The sequence below is a fragment of the Podarcis erhardii genome, assembly GCF_964252035.2.
Source record: "Podarcis erhardii genome assembly, chromosome: 5".
Taxonomy (NCBI): domain Eukaryota; kingdom Metazoa; phylum Chordata; class Lepidosauria; order Squamata; family Lacertidae; genus Podarcis; species Podarcis erhardii.
The window spans coordinates 76744855-76765241 of NC_138509.1; the positions used below are offsets into that span (position 1 = coordinate 76744855).

At 45.6% G+C, this 20387-nt stretch overlaps 1 protein-coding gene across 1 annotated transcript in view; it reads right to left on the reverse strand.

Annotated features, from left to right (window-relative positions):
• WWTR1 (WW domain containing transcription regulator 1) overlaps positions 1 to 20387 on the reverse strand; it is an 89868-nt gene that overhangs the window by 13326 nt on the left and 56155 nt on the right. Inside the window, exon 3 of the mRNA XM_081862718.1 lies at positions 6667 to 6872. Within this exon, the coding sequence (XP_081718844.1) occupies positions 6667 to 6872 (206 nt within the window). The remainder of the gene's footprint in view (positions 1 to 6666; positions 6873 to 20387) is intronic.

The window sequence follows — 20387 nt, forward strand, 5'->3', positions numbered from 1 at the left end:
GAAAGAGATTGAGAGAGAAGAAACTAGCCTACTGTACAGAAGGTAGAACTCAAGTTCATTCCTCTACCCTCTTTTGCACCGCAGGAATGTCTCCCACCTCCTATTCTGGAAGGGAATGGCCTTCTTCACCCCTGCTCTGCAGCAAAAGAAGACTTTAATGAGGAGTGTTTCGGGTCTGCTACGGCAGTGCCAAGCGGATGACAGGTCTGTGAGCACACAGAACCAGACATGACACTTCTGGGAGAGCAGCAAGTCATCTGGCAAAAGGAGTCCCTCCTGCGGGCCAATCATGACATGCTCAATCATTGACACCTTCTTTTCTTTTTAAAAAAATGACCTTTGGCAGCCGTTGCAATCTGTTCTCTTTGGTGGTGGTGCTGTGAGTACAACCATCTTCCAGAAAGCAAAGAGGAGAGGAGTCAAGGAAAAAAACACAGAAAGGGGAGATCAAGGCAGCTGTGTGATGTTGCTGCAGCATTTAAATGCCTCCCATTGCAGCAGCAGCTGGAGACCTGCTCTTTCGGCAGTTTCTGTAGAAACATTGTAAATGCTTCAAAGGGGCTGCAGCATGCTCAAGTGTTCACTGTCTCTACACACACACACACACACACACACACACACACACACACACACCTCTTTCTTTAAACACACACAAACAGTGTTCTTTAAACACACACAAACAGAAGGAACAGGTGCCTTATACTGAGTTAGACCATTGGGCCATCTAGTTTAGCATTGTCTACACTGACTGGCAGGGCCGTGGGTGGCGCTGTGGGTTAACCCACAGAGCCTAGGGTTTGCCGATCAGAAGGTCGGCAGTTCAAATCCCTGTGATGGGGTGAGCTCCCGTTGCTCGGTCCTTGCTCCTGCCAACCTAGCAGTTCGAAAGCACGTCAAAGTGCAAGCAGATAAATAGGTACCGCTCTGGCAGGAAGGTAAACAGCATTTCTGTGCGCTGCTCTGGTTCACCAGAAGTGGCTTAGTCATGCTGGCCACATGACCTGGAAGCTCCCTCGGCCAATAAAGCAAGATGAGCGCTGCAACCCCAGAGTCGGTCATGACTGGACCTAATGGTCAGGGGTCCTTTTACCTTTACCTTTACCTTTACACTGACTGGTAGCAGTTCTCCAGGTTTTCAGGCAGGATTCTCTCCCAACCCTGTCTGAAGATGCCAGGGACTGAACCTGGGACCTTCTGCTTGCAAGACAGGATGCTCTACCCCTGAGCTACAGCCCTTCCCTGGCATAATCTACTCCGTGCAAAATGATTCTGGAAATCTCCAGCCACATTTCCTGGAACCTTTCCCTGCAGAAATAGCTGCAGATGCGCCAGCCCCTGAATTGCCCCTTTGAGAATGCGGGAAGGGTCTGGTTTCATGCTGCTCCTCACTGTACTTCCTTCTCACCCGGTCCTCTGATGGAGAGCAACAACAAAAAACATCCAGATTACACCCCACCCACACTGGCATTTGTATTCCTCAATTTCCCCTGTTCTGTAGTGCAGCACTCTAAGTCACACCCACACCATACATTTGAAACTCATTCAGCGCAAATTTATAGCAAAGAATCCTGGGAGGTGTAGTTTGCATGGGGTGCTGGGAACTGCAGCTCTGTTATGAAGTAAACTACAGTTCCCAGGATACTTTTTTGTGAGGGTTATGTGCTTTAAACGCAAACCATTCTTATGCGGCAATCCTACAGTCCCTGGACAGGGTCTTGGGAGCCCTAAGATAAACCAAATCTTTGATGCCAGAGAAAGAGAGACTGGATATCAGATTCCCCCTTGCCTGCTACTACAAAAATATTTGATGCTCTGACCCAGCTGACATTGGAGCTGCGATAGGTGTGCAGATGAAAGTGGTGGTGGTGTGGATTGTCAGGGTAGTATTGGGAAACTGATTGGAGCCAAAGGATGCAAAATATTTATGGTCCAACAACACCCCACCATTACCACCACTGAACTGGGGTGAAAATTATACCAGCTGAGGAGCTGATCTGAATGTCTCCCTCAGATTTCCCTCCCATTGCTCCTAATGGGAGGGGGTAAGTCATTTAATATTAGAAATCCTGATGGGTTTTGGCTAGGTGGTTAAGCCATCCTTCTGATTTACTCCAGCCTTAGGACTGCATGGTGAGATGATGATCTAGGAACATAGGAAGCTGCCTTATACTGAGCCAGACCATTGGCCCATCGAGCTCAGTATTGTCCACACTGGTTGGCAGGGACTCTCCAGGGCTTCAAGCAGGGGGCATTCTGGGAATCACACCTGAGATCTTTGGCATGCAAAGGAAGCAGACGCTCTTCCCATTGCGAGCTTCATCAAGGAAACTGTTCGAAGCCCGTTTGCCCATTTTAGATCATATTGGCTGCTGTCCTCAATGTACTTACTAGGAAGTAAACCCCATGGAACAAAGAAAGTCAGGGTAGACGTTCATGGGATGACACTGTTCATTTCCGAAACAGACAGGGAGCGCAGAAATCAAATTAAGTTACAACTGTGCACATGAAATATGAATCACATGCTAACTGACGAAACTAAGGCAGCTCTCTCAGCTCACCAAACCTCTTTAGCTGACAGGGTTCTCCAGACTTGTTTTTGGACTACAACTCCCATCACCCTTAGCTAGCAGGACCAGTGGTCAGGGATGATGGGAATTGTATTTTAGTGTTTTGTTGGAAGCCACCCAGAGTGGCTGGGGAAACCCACCAGATGGGCAGGGTATAAATAATAAATTATTGTTGTTACTATTATTATTATTATTATTATTATTATTAGTCCAAAAAATAGCGGAGACCCAAGTTTGGGAAACGCTACTTGAACACATAAGAAGAGCCCGAGAGGTCAGGTCAGCGGGCCACCTAGTCCCAATATCCTGTTCTCACAGTGGCCAACCAAATGCCTATGGCAACCCTGCAAACAAGACCTGAGCACAGCAGTGCCCTACCAACTTGTTAATCCCAGCCAGCGGGCATTGCGAGGCATACTGTCTCCGACAGGGGAGGTAGACCAGAGCCCCTGTGGCTAGCAGACATCCCTTATCCTCTGTGAATTTGTGTGATCCTCTTTTAATGCCATCCAAGTTGGGGGCTGTCACTGCTCTTCGGTGGAAACAAATTCCATAGTTTAACAATTAAGTGATTAGTGATCAAACATCGTCCCAACCTTCTAAAACTGCAGCGGGATATGGGGAAGGAGAAACCCCATCAGCTTCGGAGAGCTGCTGGGCGTATCTCTCCAGGCAGGGCAGCTGCCGAGTCGGAAATTTCTGCAGAGCAAGACTGCCGTAAAATACCCAGGCAACAGCAGCTGCTGTCAAGTTGGGGACTCGGTACTGGAGGAGAAATAATTCCACTCCCTTTCACCCAAACCCTTCCCCCCCCCTTTCAGTCGCCTAGCAGCTAGCCCGCCCGCCCCCCAACACACATCATTTTCCCTCCTCTTAAATGGGTTGCATAATTCTATGATTCTATGAAAAGAAAAGGCAACAGTAAAGGATTCAGGCAGTTGGGTGGGGTCTGCTACCTTGAGTCGACCATCAGTACCGCCCAGACTGCAGACAGGAAGTTCATAAAAGTTCCTGCTGATTAAAGGCTGTGGGCCAAGGATTGCACCACAATTTCTTTTTTTAAAGCTGCTCACGGGGGCAAAAAAAAAAATCTGCTACTCATTAAAATTAGCACGCACAACTGCGACATGGCAGAGCTCATAAGGTTTGAACAGCTCCGTCCTCCCAAGACCAAGTGACTTGCCTTGCACGGCTCGGCTAAGGATTTTTTCAGGGTGCAAAAGCGGGGCCTCCATCCAACAAGCGACTGAATGCGGCACAGACCAGGGAGTAACAAAGAAAGACAATGCTGGGTTACTGGAAGCAGTCTTGCCGAGCCAATAATCTAAGCCTTCCGAAGTCATTTCCATGCCATGCATTTAAAGCACACAGCTTCCCCCAAAGCATCCTGGGTATTGTAGCTTGTTCAGTGAACTGGAAACTGTGGCTCTGGGAGGCATAAACAACAGTTCCCAGTATTCTCTGGGGCAAGCTGTATGCTCCATAAACCATGGTTACAGCAACCAAAACTTGCCATTTTGGGGCCAGATGGCTCCAAAGTTGTATTTTTCAATACAGTCGTGCCTTGGAACTCGAATGCCTTGCAAGACAAGCGTTTCAGCTCCCGAACACCGCAATTGTTCTGGTTTGTGAATGTTCTTTGGAACCCGAACATCTGTTGCGACTTTTGCGGCTTCCAATTGGAAGCCGTGCCTTGGTTCCCAAACGTTTTGGAAGTCAAATGGACTCCCGGAACAGATTCCGTTCGACTTCCAAGGTACGACTTTTTGGTTCCTGAAATTCATTCTGATTGTGCAGATAAAATATAACGGATAGACTTCTACAGGATGCGTTGCTAGCGTGTGAAAACAGTCAAGACCCAAGCATCCCCAGGCATGCTCCTCCAGATGGCGGAAACGGCTGGTGCCATCCTGGTGCACAGGTACCTTCACTTGGTCGCAAGTGGCCGGAAGCCAGGAACAAAATGCGCCTGGAGAATTTCAAACGCTGATATGAAGGGTACCCGGTTAGAGACTATGCCCTGCATCCCTTTTGCCATCTTGTGCATCATTTCATAAACAAAGAAGACATTTATATCAAAATGTAAGAGAGACTCAGTATAAACTGATCAGGGGCACTTATCTTCTCAACAACAACAAAAGACTGAGAAAGTTGCTCCATTGGGATAGCTGCCTACAGAAGAACCTAATGCCGCCAGCTTGCATTCATGTCCATGAATATAAAACGGAATCCACTTTTATATTTCATTTTACTATTATTGGCCTTTGAATGGACACAGCTTTCCGATGAGGGAGATTTGACATAAACAGCTACATATATCTTGGGCTAGTTATTTTAAAAGCAAAAAAGATGGGGCTATGCAGGGGAGGGGGGAGGGGGATTTTGCAGCCCACGCTTTGATATGTCCTGATAGGGTCAGTGGCATCCTTGGTACATCTGACGGAGAGTTAATAACCCGCCAGAAGCGACATGCCAACTGGTGTCGCTGCACAAATAGAAACCATACCTCTGTTTGCTGCCAAGAAATTCGATATGGCCTTACTAAATACAGTATAAACAAATGTTACCCTGGAATAGCCAAAGGGGGTTAAGGCAGAAATCCCAAAGGCAAAAGGACACTGTAGGCAGGAGAATTCCAGTCCCACCCCCATTCTAGATCTTTTGCATCCCAGTCCCATGCATATTTACCCAGAAATAAACCCTGTCGAGTTCATTAGGATGAGCTCCTAAGAAAATGAGCACAGAATAGCAACCTAAGCTGGTTTTTTTAAAAAGTGTAGACAGATCACCATGGGGAATTGGTGTGATGTGTTTGCAAGTTCGCTTAACTGCGTATGCTATGAGGGCAGGGAGCAATGTGGGTTTTCAATTTTTAAAAAAATGAATCGGAAAAATTTTCCAGAATGTTTTGCCTATGCCAATTAGGATAATTTGGCTTGGCCTTCCAGATGTTACTGAACTGCAACTGCAATCATCGTTAGACACTGGACATGCTAGCAGGTTGCAGGTAGATGTAGTTCTTTACCCTTGCCCTAGAGAGCGATCTAAATTCTTATGTTTATTATTTTGCTTGTATTTAGTAAGCAAAGCTAAAAACTTTGAAACTGCCAAGCTTATCTAATACTGTGTATTTACAGATGGCACCCGTTCATTCTTAGAAATGGACCTGCGCAACTGCAGGAAAATAAAGCACTGAAAAACATACGCAGAAAACTTTCACCCAGTGCCGAAATTGCCTTCATAAAACTGGACTATATTTAATTCCTACCCACATTGCTCCTTGGAGTAAGTGGTGAATTGTGTTATCTAGGGAAACTGATTAATATTTGGGGCAAAACACAGTATCTTCTAAAGGGAGATACTCCCCAGTTTGTGAAAAGCATTCTTTGCAATGGTTCAGAATGCTTTCTTCCTTTGATTGTGTATTTTGTGTTTTTATGTTGTGATTTTATCTTGTGAACCACCCTGAGACCTGTGGGTATAGGGCTATATACAAGTTTAGTTAATAATAATAATAATAATAATAATAATAATAATAATAATAATAATTCCTTAAAGCCTTGTAAAGGAAGCACCAGTGAGGCATTATAAAAGTCAAATCTTATATCATAAGTGAAGTCCAAAATTGTGCAACACGTACATGATGAAGAAAGTCTCCAGGCAGTGTATAATTGCTAATGACATTAAGTCTAAGGTATCTGTAAATGTAAAATGACATCAGTTCCACAGCTGGCCGCAAACTGCTGAAACAGACTTAAGAACTAGCCCTTGGGAGTATTTGTAGCCTTTGTCACAGGGAGGCTGTCCATATGATGGTCATGTGGGCGCTAGCCACCAATAGGTGCAAAGCACATGGGAATATTAGTGCCCCATATACATCCTGCCCCCTCCCTTCCTCTGAGTCTGTTCATACGCCTTTTGGAGAAGCTAGGAAGAAGTCTGCATGCTCCCTCACTGTGTGAAGGAGTGAACACCCAAGCCAGGACACTCCATGGTTATTTGAACGCAAGTGTTCACCCAACTCTGCAGAATTCAGACCTCTTCAATCTTCCGAAGATCCAACAGCACTAACAGGGTGTGCCTAAAAACATAGCAATACCTGACGCATGAGTTCCTCCTGGCGCATGCGAATCCTCTCTCGTTCCATCTGGATCCTCTGAAGCCTCAGCTTCTGTTGCTGCTGCTGCTGGGAAGTCAAGGCATTCGGCATGTTCAATAAGGCGGCCTGAGGGTTTGGGGTAGGGTGGTTCTGCTGGGATATAGTTGTACTGGCTGTCATTTGCGGCTGGTGCTGGTGATTCATTACTAAGGAGAAAACACAGTTTAGAAAATTATTTGTATACTATTATTATTATTATTATTATTATTATTATTATTAGCACCTGCCCTTCAACAGAATATTAATTACAGCTTCAAAAACAGTCCAAAATAAATTACAGGCCAAGGCAAAGAGGTATGTCCTCAGCATACAACCCCCTTCTAATCTAGGCTTTTAAACACCAGTGTTAACACTTTGAATTTGGCCCAGAAACACGCTGGAAAGCAATGCAGCTGTTTTAAAATCTGCAGCTTTGCAACGACACTGACAGGTCCTGACTACTGTATGAATGACACTTCCCCATGCATTGTTCTGAACATAGGAACAGAAGAATGGTCTCCTGGATCAGGCCAATAGCCCATCCTGTTCTCACCCAGATGCCACTGGGAGGGCAAGCAGGATCTGACCTCAAGAGCACAGTTCTCCTCCTGTGGTTTCCAGAAACTGGTGTTTGGAAGCATCACTGTATTTGACAGTGGAGGCTGAGCATAGCCATCGTGGCAAGTAGCTATTGATAGCCTTATGTTCCATGAATTTGTCCTTTAAAGCCCTCCAAGTTGCTGAGACCATCGCTGCCTCCTGTGGGAGCGAGTTTCATGGTTTAACTTGGTGGACCAGTGCCAGTGGATTTGCCCCGAGCTATCTATTCGGATTCATAACTGAACTGCGACTTCAAACCATGTTGAAAACCAATGCTTTGTGAAAGCCATATTAAAAGTCATTGACAAGTTTTCAGTGGGGTGTTACAATCATCACAAACTTAAGTGACTCAGTCTTTTAATTGAAAGTCCCCCAAAGTGGTTAATTAAATCTGACGAACAATGTCCAAGTCAAAAATCCACAATGTCCAAGAACTCCTGATTTAATAGTTTAATAAAAAGCTGAACATATTTTGCTCTCAGAGCTCAGGAATGCCCCTCTTTCTGAGGTCCTCCATGCTCCCCTTTCATGCTCAGCTGCCTCTTAGATCCAACCGCGACATAAGAACAACAGCCTTGTAAGTAGGGGTGTGTGTCTTCAGCAAAATGCAATCATGGAATTTCAGAGTTGGAAGAGATCTTGAGGACCATCTAAGTCCAATCCCCTGCAATGCAGGAATATGCAGCTGTCCCATACAGGGACTGAACTTGCAACCTTGGTGTTATCAGCACCACGCTCTAGCCAACTGAGCAATCCAGGCAACTGAGTTTGTAGACACCTGGCTGATGGGCTTGCTTGGTGGGTGGTAGCGGTAAGCAGAACAGGCAGAAAGAACAGAGGACAGATTGCAAGAGTTAGGAGGTTCAAGGAGAACAAGCAAAGAATGGAAACATAGGCATCCATACTAGCAGGCGACAGGTAAACTAAGTGTGTTGGAGAAAGCTAGACATCTTTTCAATGCTTCTGTTTAATCTCTCTTACAGTTGACATATCAAAGCGGGTAAAACAATAATGAACGTGGAGTGAGGAAGTGACTTGGAATCTATAGGGCTTTCACAAATAACAAAGGAAGAAAAGGAAGCAAAGCAAAAGAAAGGAAAATCAACACAAGCTCTGTGGCTGATTCTTGCCAACTTTCCCCCAAGAAACTTGTCTATACCATCTGAACAAAGAGCGCCTTCCCTTCCAAATAGCCTCTACAAGGTTTACTTTGGGTTGCAGTCGGTAAAAATCTGCCCATCTGCGATTACAGCATAGAAACTGCATGAATAGCAGAATGGTGCGTTTGACAAACTGCTGGTATGCCATACCGATTCCTTTTCAGTAATGTCAGCAATTCCTTAGGTATCCTACTATTCCCCACCCACTCATGTTAAAAGGTAAGTTTAGACTGGTCAATTTCCAGAGCCATCAGAGACATCAGTTATAACAGCTGCAGATCCCTCTCTACGTGCCTACTGTGAAAGATTCGGCGTGGTTTTAAAATTTAGCTTAAAGTGTGGGATATTTGGCTGGTTTCTGTAACAGAACTGTGGGACGTGAGAGTGGTCTGAAGTCACCCAGTGCAATTCAATTTCTTAAGCTAAACCGCAACCTGGATAGACTATCTGATATGAGCCACCCCGATCACCTTCGGAGGACAGACGAGATGCAAATATTACCCCTCGAAAGCAACCATTCGTGAGTTATCTTACCACTGGGTATCCTATTTTTGCAGCAGCTCAGACATTGCCCCAGGAGCAATTGGCTGAAGCAGTGCTGCTAATAATGAACAGCAGAGTGTTTCCTCTGATAATCATTCCACCTGGAAGGAGCAGAGAGCAGTTGAGGCCTTCATTCAGTGAGAACAACCTTCTTCTTCTTCTTCTTTTTTAAAAAAGGGCCACATTTCCACACAACCCACAGATGTGTGCCTTATTATGAAATGGCCCAGATACACTCTGTGTGATACCATATGTGTACTGCAGGGATATCCAACATGGTGCTCCCCAGATGTTGAACTACAACTCCCATGAGCCACAGCCGGCATGGCAAATTGTTAATAGATGATGGAGGGCATCTCACTGGCTGGCGACCAATGTCCTCCCCTTGCCTTTCTGCAGGCTACGAGGTGGAAATCGTCCTCAGGGCAGGACCCACCACTCATACTGCAGGAAGAAGGCTGCGTTTTCTAAGTCTGGTGCATTCAGCAAATCTGCCCACATTTTTGCCCTTGTTTCTTGCAGGCTATGAAGCAGGACAGATGGCTTTAAAGCCAACTTGAGACTTACAGGGGCTCAAAAGCCCCATGAGTTTCAAGTGTATTTTAAGAACATCAGGAGATCCTGCAGGATCAGGCCAGTCACAGTGGCCCATCTTGTGCAGGATCCTGTTCTCACAGTGGCTAACCAGGTGCCGGTTGGAAACCAGCAATCAGGACCCAAGCACAAGAGCTCCTTCCTTCCTGTGACTTCCAGCAACTGGTTTTCAGAAGCATTAACTGCCTCTGACCTTCCTGGCCCCCTGACTCATGAGCAAGGAAAAGAAACAGGGAAGTGATCTCATTTGGCACCAGCTGCAAAGCGACCTCACTTGGGCCACTTCCAGATAAGCTATTTATTTAGCATTCGTTCTGACTTGCTTACACAAAGCTTGTGGGGAAGTCAGACAACATTGGCTATTTATCAGGCATTCGTTCCCATTGATTCGCAGGGAGAGTCGCACAATGTACGGACCCTTTCCAGTGTGTTTTCTCATCACCTTCCTTATTGCAAAAAGTCCAGCTTTAGGATTCAAATCCTACTTGGACAATGGAGGAGTGGAGGAAGGAAAAGTAAGATAAACCTGAGCATTCAAAGGCATTCAGCCCCATCAGTATGGGCACGCAAATGAGATCACAAGGCCACAACCACCTTCACACGAGACAACCTTGACCTCTCTAAGTCCCAGGATTAACGTGTGATTTGTGACCATATGCGTTTTTGTTTTGCACTGTAAACTGAAGCAAGATTATTTTTCTTCAGTCCACTGGGAAACGCAGCTACGCTTACTTTCCAGCTACGCCTTGCACAGGCCCTTGCTATATTCTTTGTAAGTTTCATGTACAAATTTACCACAGAGCAGGGTTAACAACTATTAGCAAGAATGGTCCTTTGGCAATGGAAAGGGGCGATTTATTTGCTGGATATACGCAAAGCGGAGGCTACAGGCAGAGGAGACACCCATGAGCACAGGTGTAAAACGTCAATGACGCATTTGTTAAAATGGCTGGTGCAGTTTTTATTCTTTTGGCCTCGGCAGAGTCTAAGTACAGTTGTGGGTTAGCCCCCATAGAAAAGGTACTCCACCCCACCCCCAGAATAGTTCATTACGAACTGGCCAGCGTCAAGTGTCATGCAGAGCTGTCTGATGAAAAACACATGTCTGCAGAAGCAAAACCCAGCCACATTACACTTTTGACTTAGTCACGACATTGTGAGGGGGGGGGGGAGTGTCTCTCCTCTCTCTCTCTCTCTCTCTCTCTCTCTCTCTCTGCTCTTGCCAACAAAGAACTGCCTGTTTCGTTTACTTCCCAGAAACAGCATTAGTCTTCCAACAAGGTCAGCAAAAATACTGCTTTTCAGTTTGGAGCATGCCATGGTCCAAAAATCTGTAAAGTATTAAATAAAAACACACTGCACTGTCCTACGTGCACAGAGAACCTTCTCCTCGGGAGTTCTGGGCGGAGAATAATAACCATGCAGAAAACTCCCGTCCATTAGCAGCAGAGAGGTGTAGCGCAGCAAACACCATCCATTTCCTATCCTCAGTGTTTGGTTGTTAAAATGATGCCGGTGCAATGCCACTCATTTGGATTAATTGCAAAACAGTTTTAACCAGGTGGTTTTTAGAGACTGCGGCCATATTACCTTTCTCGGGTGGTCAGCAGGCCACATCAAGAACTGGAGGGATCCGATCAGTGTGCAAGTGTGCACCTTGGAGTTGCCCTTCTGCAGTACATCTGCTTCCTGCATATAGCAAACTGTGGTCTGACAGCAAAATCCTACACGTTTACTTAGATGTAACTTCCAGGGTGTTCAATCGGGCTTATAACAAGCATAGCTTTTTAAGGATTGTGGTCTTCATTGCACAGGTGGAGCTGTGGGATGTGTGAGGGGGGTAGAGACTAAGGCACTGGCATGCAGTTTTATGAATGGTATTTTTGCACTCTCTGGATTGGACTTCGCAAACCCTATATAAGAGTCTGCATTGTGAGACAAGGTGACCTAGATTCTGTGCCAAACAAAGCTAAGTTTTGGAGCATGCGCATCTTTTGGAAATCTAGATAATTCTGCTCATACTGCACAACTTATTTTGCTTCCACAAGCCATGGTGAAGGTGGAGACATAGAGGGTGTTGGAGCCCCACTCACAGAAAAAAAAAAACACCACTCAGTCCATTTCCCACCCTGGCTTCTAAATTTTCACCAGGCATTGACCACATGCTGTCATGCCTCTCTTTTCAGACTTATTAATCAACAGCCTGCTTTTAATATGTATTTCTAAAACCAAGGTGCTCAGGATGCTAAATGTCTCCCCAAAGAGCTTGAGGTCCAGCTGCAGAGTCACAGAATGCACATAGCCCTTCTAAGAGAAAACATGATTTTCCACATCAAGGTACATGCAGCATACATAGCTTCAAATGACTCAAGTAAATGAGCCAAGCGGGAAGATGGAAGCAGGAATTCCCTTCCAAACCTGAATGTGGCAGACACTAGAAATTGCTACCCAAAATTACTCTAGACCTTACTTTGCCAAATTAGTGCCACCCAAAAACCTGTTCCCCACAGAAGTGGTGTAATGTTCAATTCCTCCTTCCAAAAGGGGCTGGTAGAAGTTTAGGGGTTTTTTTGAAGAATCCACTGGTACATTTCTGGAAGATTTGAAGAAGATCAGTAAAAAGTTTCCTACTCCCAATTATTTAACACACAAAATTGAAAGGAGGGGAGGATTATCCGTCATGGCCTTCTGCCAATCATTTACCTGTCAGCTTCTATGGCCCTCACCTGCAAAACATGGATTTTAATATTGCTTTTGGCCAGGTCTGTGTGGTGCTCTGATGGTTGGCTTTAAGATTTGTGTTTTAAGTTGTGTTGTGTTTTGTGTTGAGTTTTCAGGTGCAGATCTGTATTTATAGATTTTGTATTTGTATGGCTCACTGAAGTGGGGTAGATAATTGGCTCTGTCCTCCGGGAGACCTTTTCTCGCCTGGTTCGTTGTTGGTGAATTTCAGAATTTCTAGTAATCAAGAAGGAAGTTCCCACAAGTCTAAAGTCTGTCCTTCTCTGTTTTAACCTTCTAATTGTGTACACATTTGCACACCAGTTCTGGCCTGTCTCTGGTGACAGTTCTGACATGGATAGGCTTCATGTAATTGCTTGATGCTTACAGTATGGTGCGCTCAAATTTATGCAATTTGTTCTGCGCTCAAGGTGTCTCCACCCTGAGATGGGGTTAGGTCAAGAGAAAAGACGACTGGTCCAAGATAGCTGAGTGGGGATTTGAACTCAGGCCTTTTTCTCTCGGGCTGTCTCTACCCACTAAACATCACACATATATTGCCACTTACATCTGGAGGATCACATTTGAGAAAGTAGGTATGTCTAAAGCCAACCCTCTGATTGTGAAGCAACATCTTTTCAGCCTGGTCTTCCATCAACGGAGTGAAAGGAAACACATTTCTACAATGGTCTCGTAAGGTAGCAAAAGCATACTGGGCAATTATATATATTAAGCTGGAAAAAATGTTGAAAATAATATTTGTTTTAAAAAAAACAACAATCCAGAAGCTTTTTTCTTAGGAATTTTAGGTTTGGAGATACCCAAAGAACAAAGGAAATTATTTATGGAACAAAGAAACAGTTCCAACTAAGGAAGACTGGCAACAAAAACTGATGGTATATGCAGAAATGGCATATGCAGAAGATTAAGAAACCAAGAAGAGAGATGTTTTAATATAGAATGGGGAAAATTTATTGATTATCTGGAGAATTACTGTAAACAACTGAAATCACTAGCAGGACTGATATAAAAATGTGCAGTGAGAATAACTTAAATAGAACATAAAGGATGATTAGTGGATAAGATATGAACTGAATATGCAGTGGGGAAGGATGTAACAAAATTAACCAGAGAAAGGGGGGGTCATTGATGACTGGATATTTTAATTGGATCTGCTAACTCAGATGTGGGATTATATTGTAAAATGTGAAAATGAAAAATAAAACATTTTTGAAAAGGAAAAGCCTTTCTACAAAATGGGGCAGAAGTTGATTCAGGTGCCTCAGTAATTATACATCCATCACCTGAAAACTGTATTATTCATCACAATCCCCATCTGGCACCTGCCAGTTCATTTCAGGATCTGCAGTGATCAAACACAGCTTGAAACCGGAAGAGCTTTCACAGCGCAGGTGAAGCTACGATAGAGCTGAGGCTGGGGCGTGCTCTCTCAAAAACTCAGGTCTGTTGTAGCGAACACCAGCTTTGGCAAAGGTAAGTTCATTCTCCTTATTTCTGGAAGTTCCACATGACTAATGTACCCAGATCTGAACAATCGCCACCTCTGAAGGTCACATCCCATATTATCACGGCAGGATATGGAAAGTGTGGTTCACCCACTTATTGTTGTTAACAGAGGTTTGCACTATGCTTTCATCTGTAGGATTTCCTGGTGACTTGAAGAAAGAGAAAAAAATAAGTCAGAATGTTTGGAAAGTATTGATGGAGCCAAGCCTGAGAAAGCCTGCCCTATCTCCTCCACTCGAGGTGGGCACTTTCAAGGCAGTTTGGAGGGGCAGTAGCAGAGGCTTGTGTTTTCCTTGCATCTCCTTTTTTCCCACCCGCTGTGAAAAATACAGCATAGGCAATTGTAAAGTGTGCCTATGTGAAGCAATGATTCTTCAACATCAACTTCGCTGGACTGGTCATGTTGTGCGGATGCCGGATGATCGTCTTCCAAAGCAACTACTCTATTCCGAACTTAAAAATGGAAAGCGTAATGCTGGTGGTCAACAAAAGAGGTTTAAAGACTGTCTCAAGGCAAATCTTAAAAAATGTAGTATAAACACCGACAACTGGGAAACACTGGCCTGCGAGCGCTCCAGTTGGAGAACAGTCTTTACCAAAGGTGCCATGGGCTTTGAAGACACTCAAACTCAAGACAAAAGGGAGAAACATGCTAGGAGGAAGGCACACTTGGCAAATCCACACCGTGATCAACTCCCACCCGGAAACCAATATCCCCACTGTGGAAGGATGTGTGGATCCAGAATCGGCCTCCACAGTCACTTACGGACTCATTGTTAAAACCGTGTTTATGGAAGACAATCTTACTTGGCTATGAGTGATTAACAAAGAAAAAGAAGAAGATCTATATCACATCATACATGCACACACACACACAAATATATAGCACATATATCTTGCACATGTGCACGTGTACACACACACACACACACACACAGCCTAATGTGAGCATGCTGCCTCCCAGAGAGGAGATGGCAGGAGTAGCGTTCTTCTTCCACTTCTCCTGCTGTGCTGCTGCAAACCTGGTAATGGAGAGATTTCCATTTGTCTGCATTCATAAGAATGCTTTTTTTGCAAATTCAGTTCTTATTTATCAGCCAAGAATCGAGCACATCAAATCATAATCCTAGCTGGGGGGGAAACCTCATACATGAATAGCAGTGTGGGTGGCCACTTGAAATGCAGCTTCATGAAGGCAGATCTATGTCATGATTGCATTTATGTGTGAAGCAGCTCCATGTGCGCCGATTCTCATTAAGATAATGCCAGCCATTTTTAATGCAGTTTGTGCTAGCATAACGCAGTTGCTTGAAAACACTGCTGCAGGGAGCTGTCACAGAGGGTGCCCTTTGCATTTCATGGACTTCTGATTCCACTTACCCCACATACCCGTGTGTGTGTGTGGTTATGTGTATATAGGGTTGCCATATTTCAGAAAGTGACACAAAATCTCAAATAATAATAATAATTAGGTTTTGAGCTTTTTTAAAAAAAAACGAAATTCACCCGTCTACACTTTCTACATGGGCTGCCATACGTCCAGATTTCCCCGGCCATTTCAGCGATTTCCACCCGGATGCTGTTTACAAGGGCCAAATACCGGCTATGTCTGGGAAACTCGGAACATATGCCAACCCTAGTGTATATCTATCTATCTTCATTCACAAACAGTTTGGGCTGTATCCACAGAGCTGTGTCCTTCATGCAAGGACTTCAGCTTGCTCAATGGAACCTCCTTTCCCTCTCCTTCCTCCACATGCCCCCAGTTCTGTTCTGGGAGTTCCCCCAACTCTCTGGAGCAGATTTTGCAGTGAAGTACCATAGTGCTAGGGATGCGGATGGCGCTGTGGGTAAAACCTCAGCGCCTAGGGCTTGCCGATCGCATGGTCGGCGGTTCGAATCCCCACAGCGGGGTGAGCTCCCGTCCTTCGGTCCCAGCTCCTGCCCACCTAGCAGTTCGAAAGCACCCCTAAGTGCAAGTAGATAAATAGGTACCGCTTTATAGCGGGAAGGTAAACGGCATTTCCGTGTGTTGCGCTGGTGCCGGCTCACCAGAGCAGCTTCGTCACGCTGGCCACGTGACCCGGAAGTGTCTCCGGACAGTGCTGGCCCCCGGCCTCTTAAGTGAGATGGGGGCACAACCCTAGAGTCAGACACGACTGGCCCGTACGGGCAGGGGTACCTTTACCTTTACCATAGTGCTAATGGGACGCGGGTGGCACTGTGGGTTAAACCACAGAGCCTAGGACTTGCCGATCTGAAGGTCGGCAGTTCAAATTCCCGCGACAGGGTGAGCTCCCGTTGCTCGGTCCCTGCTCCTGCCAACCTAGCAGTTCGAAAGCACGTCAAAGTGCAAGTAGATAAATAGGTACCGCTCTGGTGGGAAGGTAAACGGCATTTCCATGCACTGCTCTGGTGTGCCAGAAGCAGCTTAGTCATGCTGGCCACATGACCCGGAAGCTGTACGCCAGCTCCCTCGGCCAATAAAGCAAGATGAGCGCCGCAACCCCAGAGTTGGCCACGACTGGATCTAATGGTCAGGGGTCCCTTTACCTTTTACTTACCATAGTGCTAGAAGGTGTCCTTGCATGAATAGGACGACTTCTTTGGTTACCACCCTTACTGTGTGTGTATGCAATCTGCCAACAGAGGGCAACACTTGATGCAACTGATACAGTGGGCTCTAGTCCATGGAAACTTATGCCGCTAGTCCTGAAGATACTGTAAAACTTTTCTTTTCTTTTTAAAGGGGAGCTCACCAACCAGAGCTCTCTCCAAGTGGCTGCACTTCAAAGAGCCACTCTGCTGTCATTTGCACATGAGAACCAGGCCAAAAATTCTACACTGCTGTGCCAAGAAGGCTGACAGAGAAAGAGTGGCCGATACATTAGTTCAACACTGCCGGCGGAAGCCAAAGGATAAAATACTTTGGATATGGAAAGCTGTCCCAGAGAACCGGTGTGGCATGGTTCTCGACTCAACGGCAACTTATTGGGCCTTTTTTCCTTTGACACTTCTACCCCTTGCATCCAGCTCAAACACCAGACCAGCTTTTCTACTTGCCGCCCATCAATCACGTCACAACAGCAATTGAAGAGGCCTACAGCCTGTCTGGCAAGCCAACAGTGCAGACTGCCAAGTAGGAAGGTCAGATCGGAATTCCTTTTCGGGTGGAAAGGATAGAAAGGGGGAGGGAGCACTTTCTTCTTATTTTCTTGCGGAATTGCCAACTGGAAGGAAAGGCAAAGTAGCGTTAGCGGGAACATGTTGGTGTCAGCAAGGCCTCTAGGAAAAGAAACCAGGAGGTACACAGAGGAAGGGCCATAGCTCAGCAGCAGAGAATCTGCTCTGCATTCCGAAGGTCTGCTTGGATGATACAGTGTAAAGGTAAAGGTAAAGGACCCCTGGACAAAACAAATTCCTTCCAGTAGCACCTTAAAGACCAACTAAGTCAGTTCTTGGTATGAGCTTTCGTGTGCATGCACACTTCTTCAGATACACTGAAACAGAAGTTTCCAGACCCTTCTATATAGTGAGAAGGTGGGGAGGGGTATTACTCAGAAGGGTGGTAGGAATGGGTGATTGGCAGATAGCTGTGATGAGCCTGTTGACGACTCTTAACGACTGCAATAGGTCTTACAGGAAAAAGCAAGGGGTGAAAAGGTGAAAAATGGCTTTGTCATGTATAATGAGATAAGAATCCAAGATCTTTGTTCAGACCAGGTTTCTCCATGGAGATCAGTAAGCCCAAGAGGCTCAGTGGTTGAGACCACAGCGTCACCCATGTCCTGGAGGATACAGAGGTGCATGTGGGTAGAAACTAGCTTATTGCACATTTACACTATTGGCTCCACCCTCTTTAACCACTGGCGCCATCCAGCATTAGCACGTGGCCCTTGGAAGGCTCTGTCATGAACTGGCTGGAGACAGAGGAGCAGTGGGAGGCACCCAGGGGAACCCCCAGGGGAAGACGGCTCAGAGCCAGGGGATTGTTGCTGGGATGATGATGAATGGTCAGAGGGAGAGGAGTTAGCAGACTGGGAGGAGAAGGTGTCAGAAGCTGAAGGCACCAGAGGGTTTGGTGAGCAGGAAGAGGCTGTGGCAGAGAGCAGTCCAGAATCAGAGTCAGAAGTGGAAGCTGGAGAGAAGGGGGGGGGGGGGCAAGAGACACAGATAAGGCAGGCTGCTGAAGGAGCCAAGGAGTCTCACTCTCCTGCCGCAACCAGCTCCCCTCCCACCAGATCTCCTAGAACATGCAGAGAAATGAAAAGAGCAGGACAGAGATGGGTTGTGTGCAAACACAGTTTGTGACTATTTGGGAAAGACCCTGGGGAGGAGGAGCCGAGGAGAGAGTGGTGGGAAGGTGGGGACCTTCAGTACTTGCAACTGTTTCATTGGCGCAAAACCTACTGAGAAGAGTTTCTGGGATCACCAGGCCTGCGCTGTTGTGTTTCTCTGCATAAGGAGTTATTGCGGACTTGTCAAGTTTGTTCTCGTTTTCAAAGGAACAGACCATTCCATAGATAAACCATGGAATTCGCTCCCATAGGAGTGCGGCCATTTTGGATGGCTTTAAAAGAGACTGAGACAAATTCAAGGGGGGGTAAGTATCAATGGCTACCAGCCAGTGTTCTCCCTTCACAGTCAGAGGTCGTATGCCTCAGGCTTCCCATAGTCCTTTGCCTGGCGACTGCGATAACAGGATGCTGGACAAGATGGGCCGCTGACCTGATCTGGCCACCTCTTCTGGTGTTCTTATACCATTTTTCTCTTTAAGAAGGAATACTTTCACCACACAGGTGGTTTTTTCTTGTAGTCTGGGAAACTGTTCTTTGCATATAACCATATTAGGAGAAGGAATCAATCTAGACCCAATGTAAGACAGTGTCAGTATCAATATGGATTGTAAATTAAATGCACGCAGCTAAGAAGATGGTCCTGCCATAATAAGCACTAGACGTCAATACATCATGAAGAAATACAAGAGATAAACACACCGGCAGAGATCTCAGAAATATTGAGCTGGGAATATGAGATCTTTAGCTCATAAACTTACGGCATGAGTCAGGGACTAGAAAGCAATGGGAGAAGCAAAACCAGGCAGAACAACTGTTAATTTCAATCACTTTTTACCTCAAGACTTATCTACAGTGTTACTACCGTTTAGTTGCTTTATTGTTGATAGATCCTCCACAGGTACTTTTGTGTGCTTCCCTGCAAACATAGATGCAGGGGAGATATAAAGCAAAAGCAACACGCCGTACAGGAAGAGCCAAACTTTCCATCTCATCATCGGAAGCAGTGCAAGAGAAAAACACACAGACACACGTGTTTGTAATTGGAAGTGCAGGCCAGGACACAGACCTGGAAAAAAACTAGGCCCCCACCTTGTTCATGGCACAACTTCAAAAGAATTTTTTAATTCCTCTGGTGCTGAATAATGTGAGGGCAACAGACAGAGGTGTAGCCTGCTTTCACTAAAAGGTTTTGAACCAGCTATTGCCAGAAGGGTGGTTTTGACTTCTTATCCAGTTTCCATTCTGCTTGTGTTGTCTGGTGGGATGTTGGCACAAGAGAACTGGCTTCGGGGCTCAAGCAGCGTTCCAAAAAATCTGCTTGCTTAAATACCTGACATGAACTCAACGAAACAGATTTTATAGCATTGGGATATGACTGGGGGGAAATGGGTCTTACTGCCACTGAACTGCAAACACCGGTGCTCTGAAAACCAGAATTTGCAAATTAGGAGACAAAACATAATTCAGCAGTAGAGCACAGGCTCTACATACACAAGGTCCCAGGCTCAATCCCAGCATCTCCTGCTAGAGCTGGGAGTGTCCCCTATCTGTAGAGCCGCCACCACTGAGAGTAGACCAATGGACCAATGGTCTGATTCAGTATAAGGCAGTTTTCAATGTCTGGGAATATATGCTGTGGTCCCCCACCTCCAGCATGAATCTCCTCTTCCCTTGTCAGCTTTATCTCTAGCTTAGTAGTCACATCCATGTAGGTATTAACCATGGTTAATGCTAATCAGGTTCCCTCTTAACCAGGTTTTATAAATCCAGTTCAGATCCTGATTTTACATAGAATTATGATTCCCGAAAGAAAAGCATGCAGTGCAATTATATGCATATCTACTCAAACAAGCTCCAACTGAATTCAACTGGACTTACTCTGGGTAAATGTGAATAGGGTTGTAACTGCTATGATTAATAAAGAGAAAGTCACTTCTTTTTTCAAATAGCACGCTCATGTGATGAAATGCCGTTGCACTCAGAAATTGCTTTTGGGCTTCCCATAGGCATTTGGTTGACCACTGGGAGATCATGATGCTGAACTAGATGGGCCATTGGCTAATCCAGTAGGTTCTTCTCACATTCTCAATGACTACATTGGCCCAGGCTGCAATGCAACAGGCAAACCATTCAGGAAGCATTCTCCATCAGGCTTTCTGTGCACTTGGAATCACAGTTCGTAATTGCATTGTCTAACCTGAGTATGCATGGGACTGTACATGGAACCAACCAACCAACC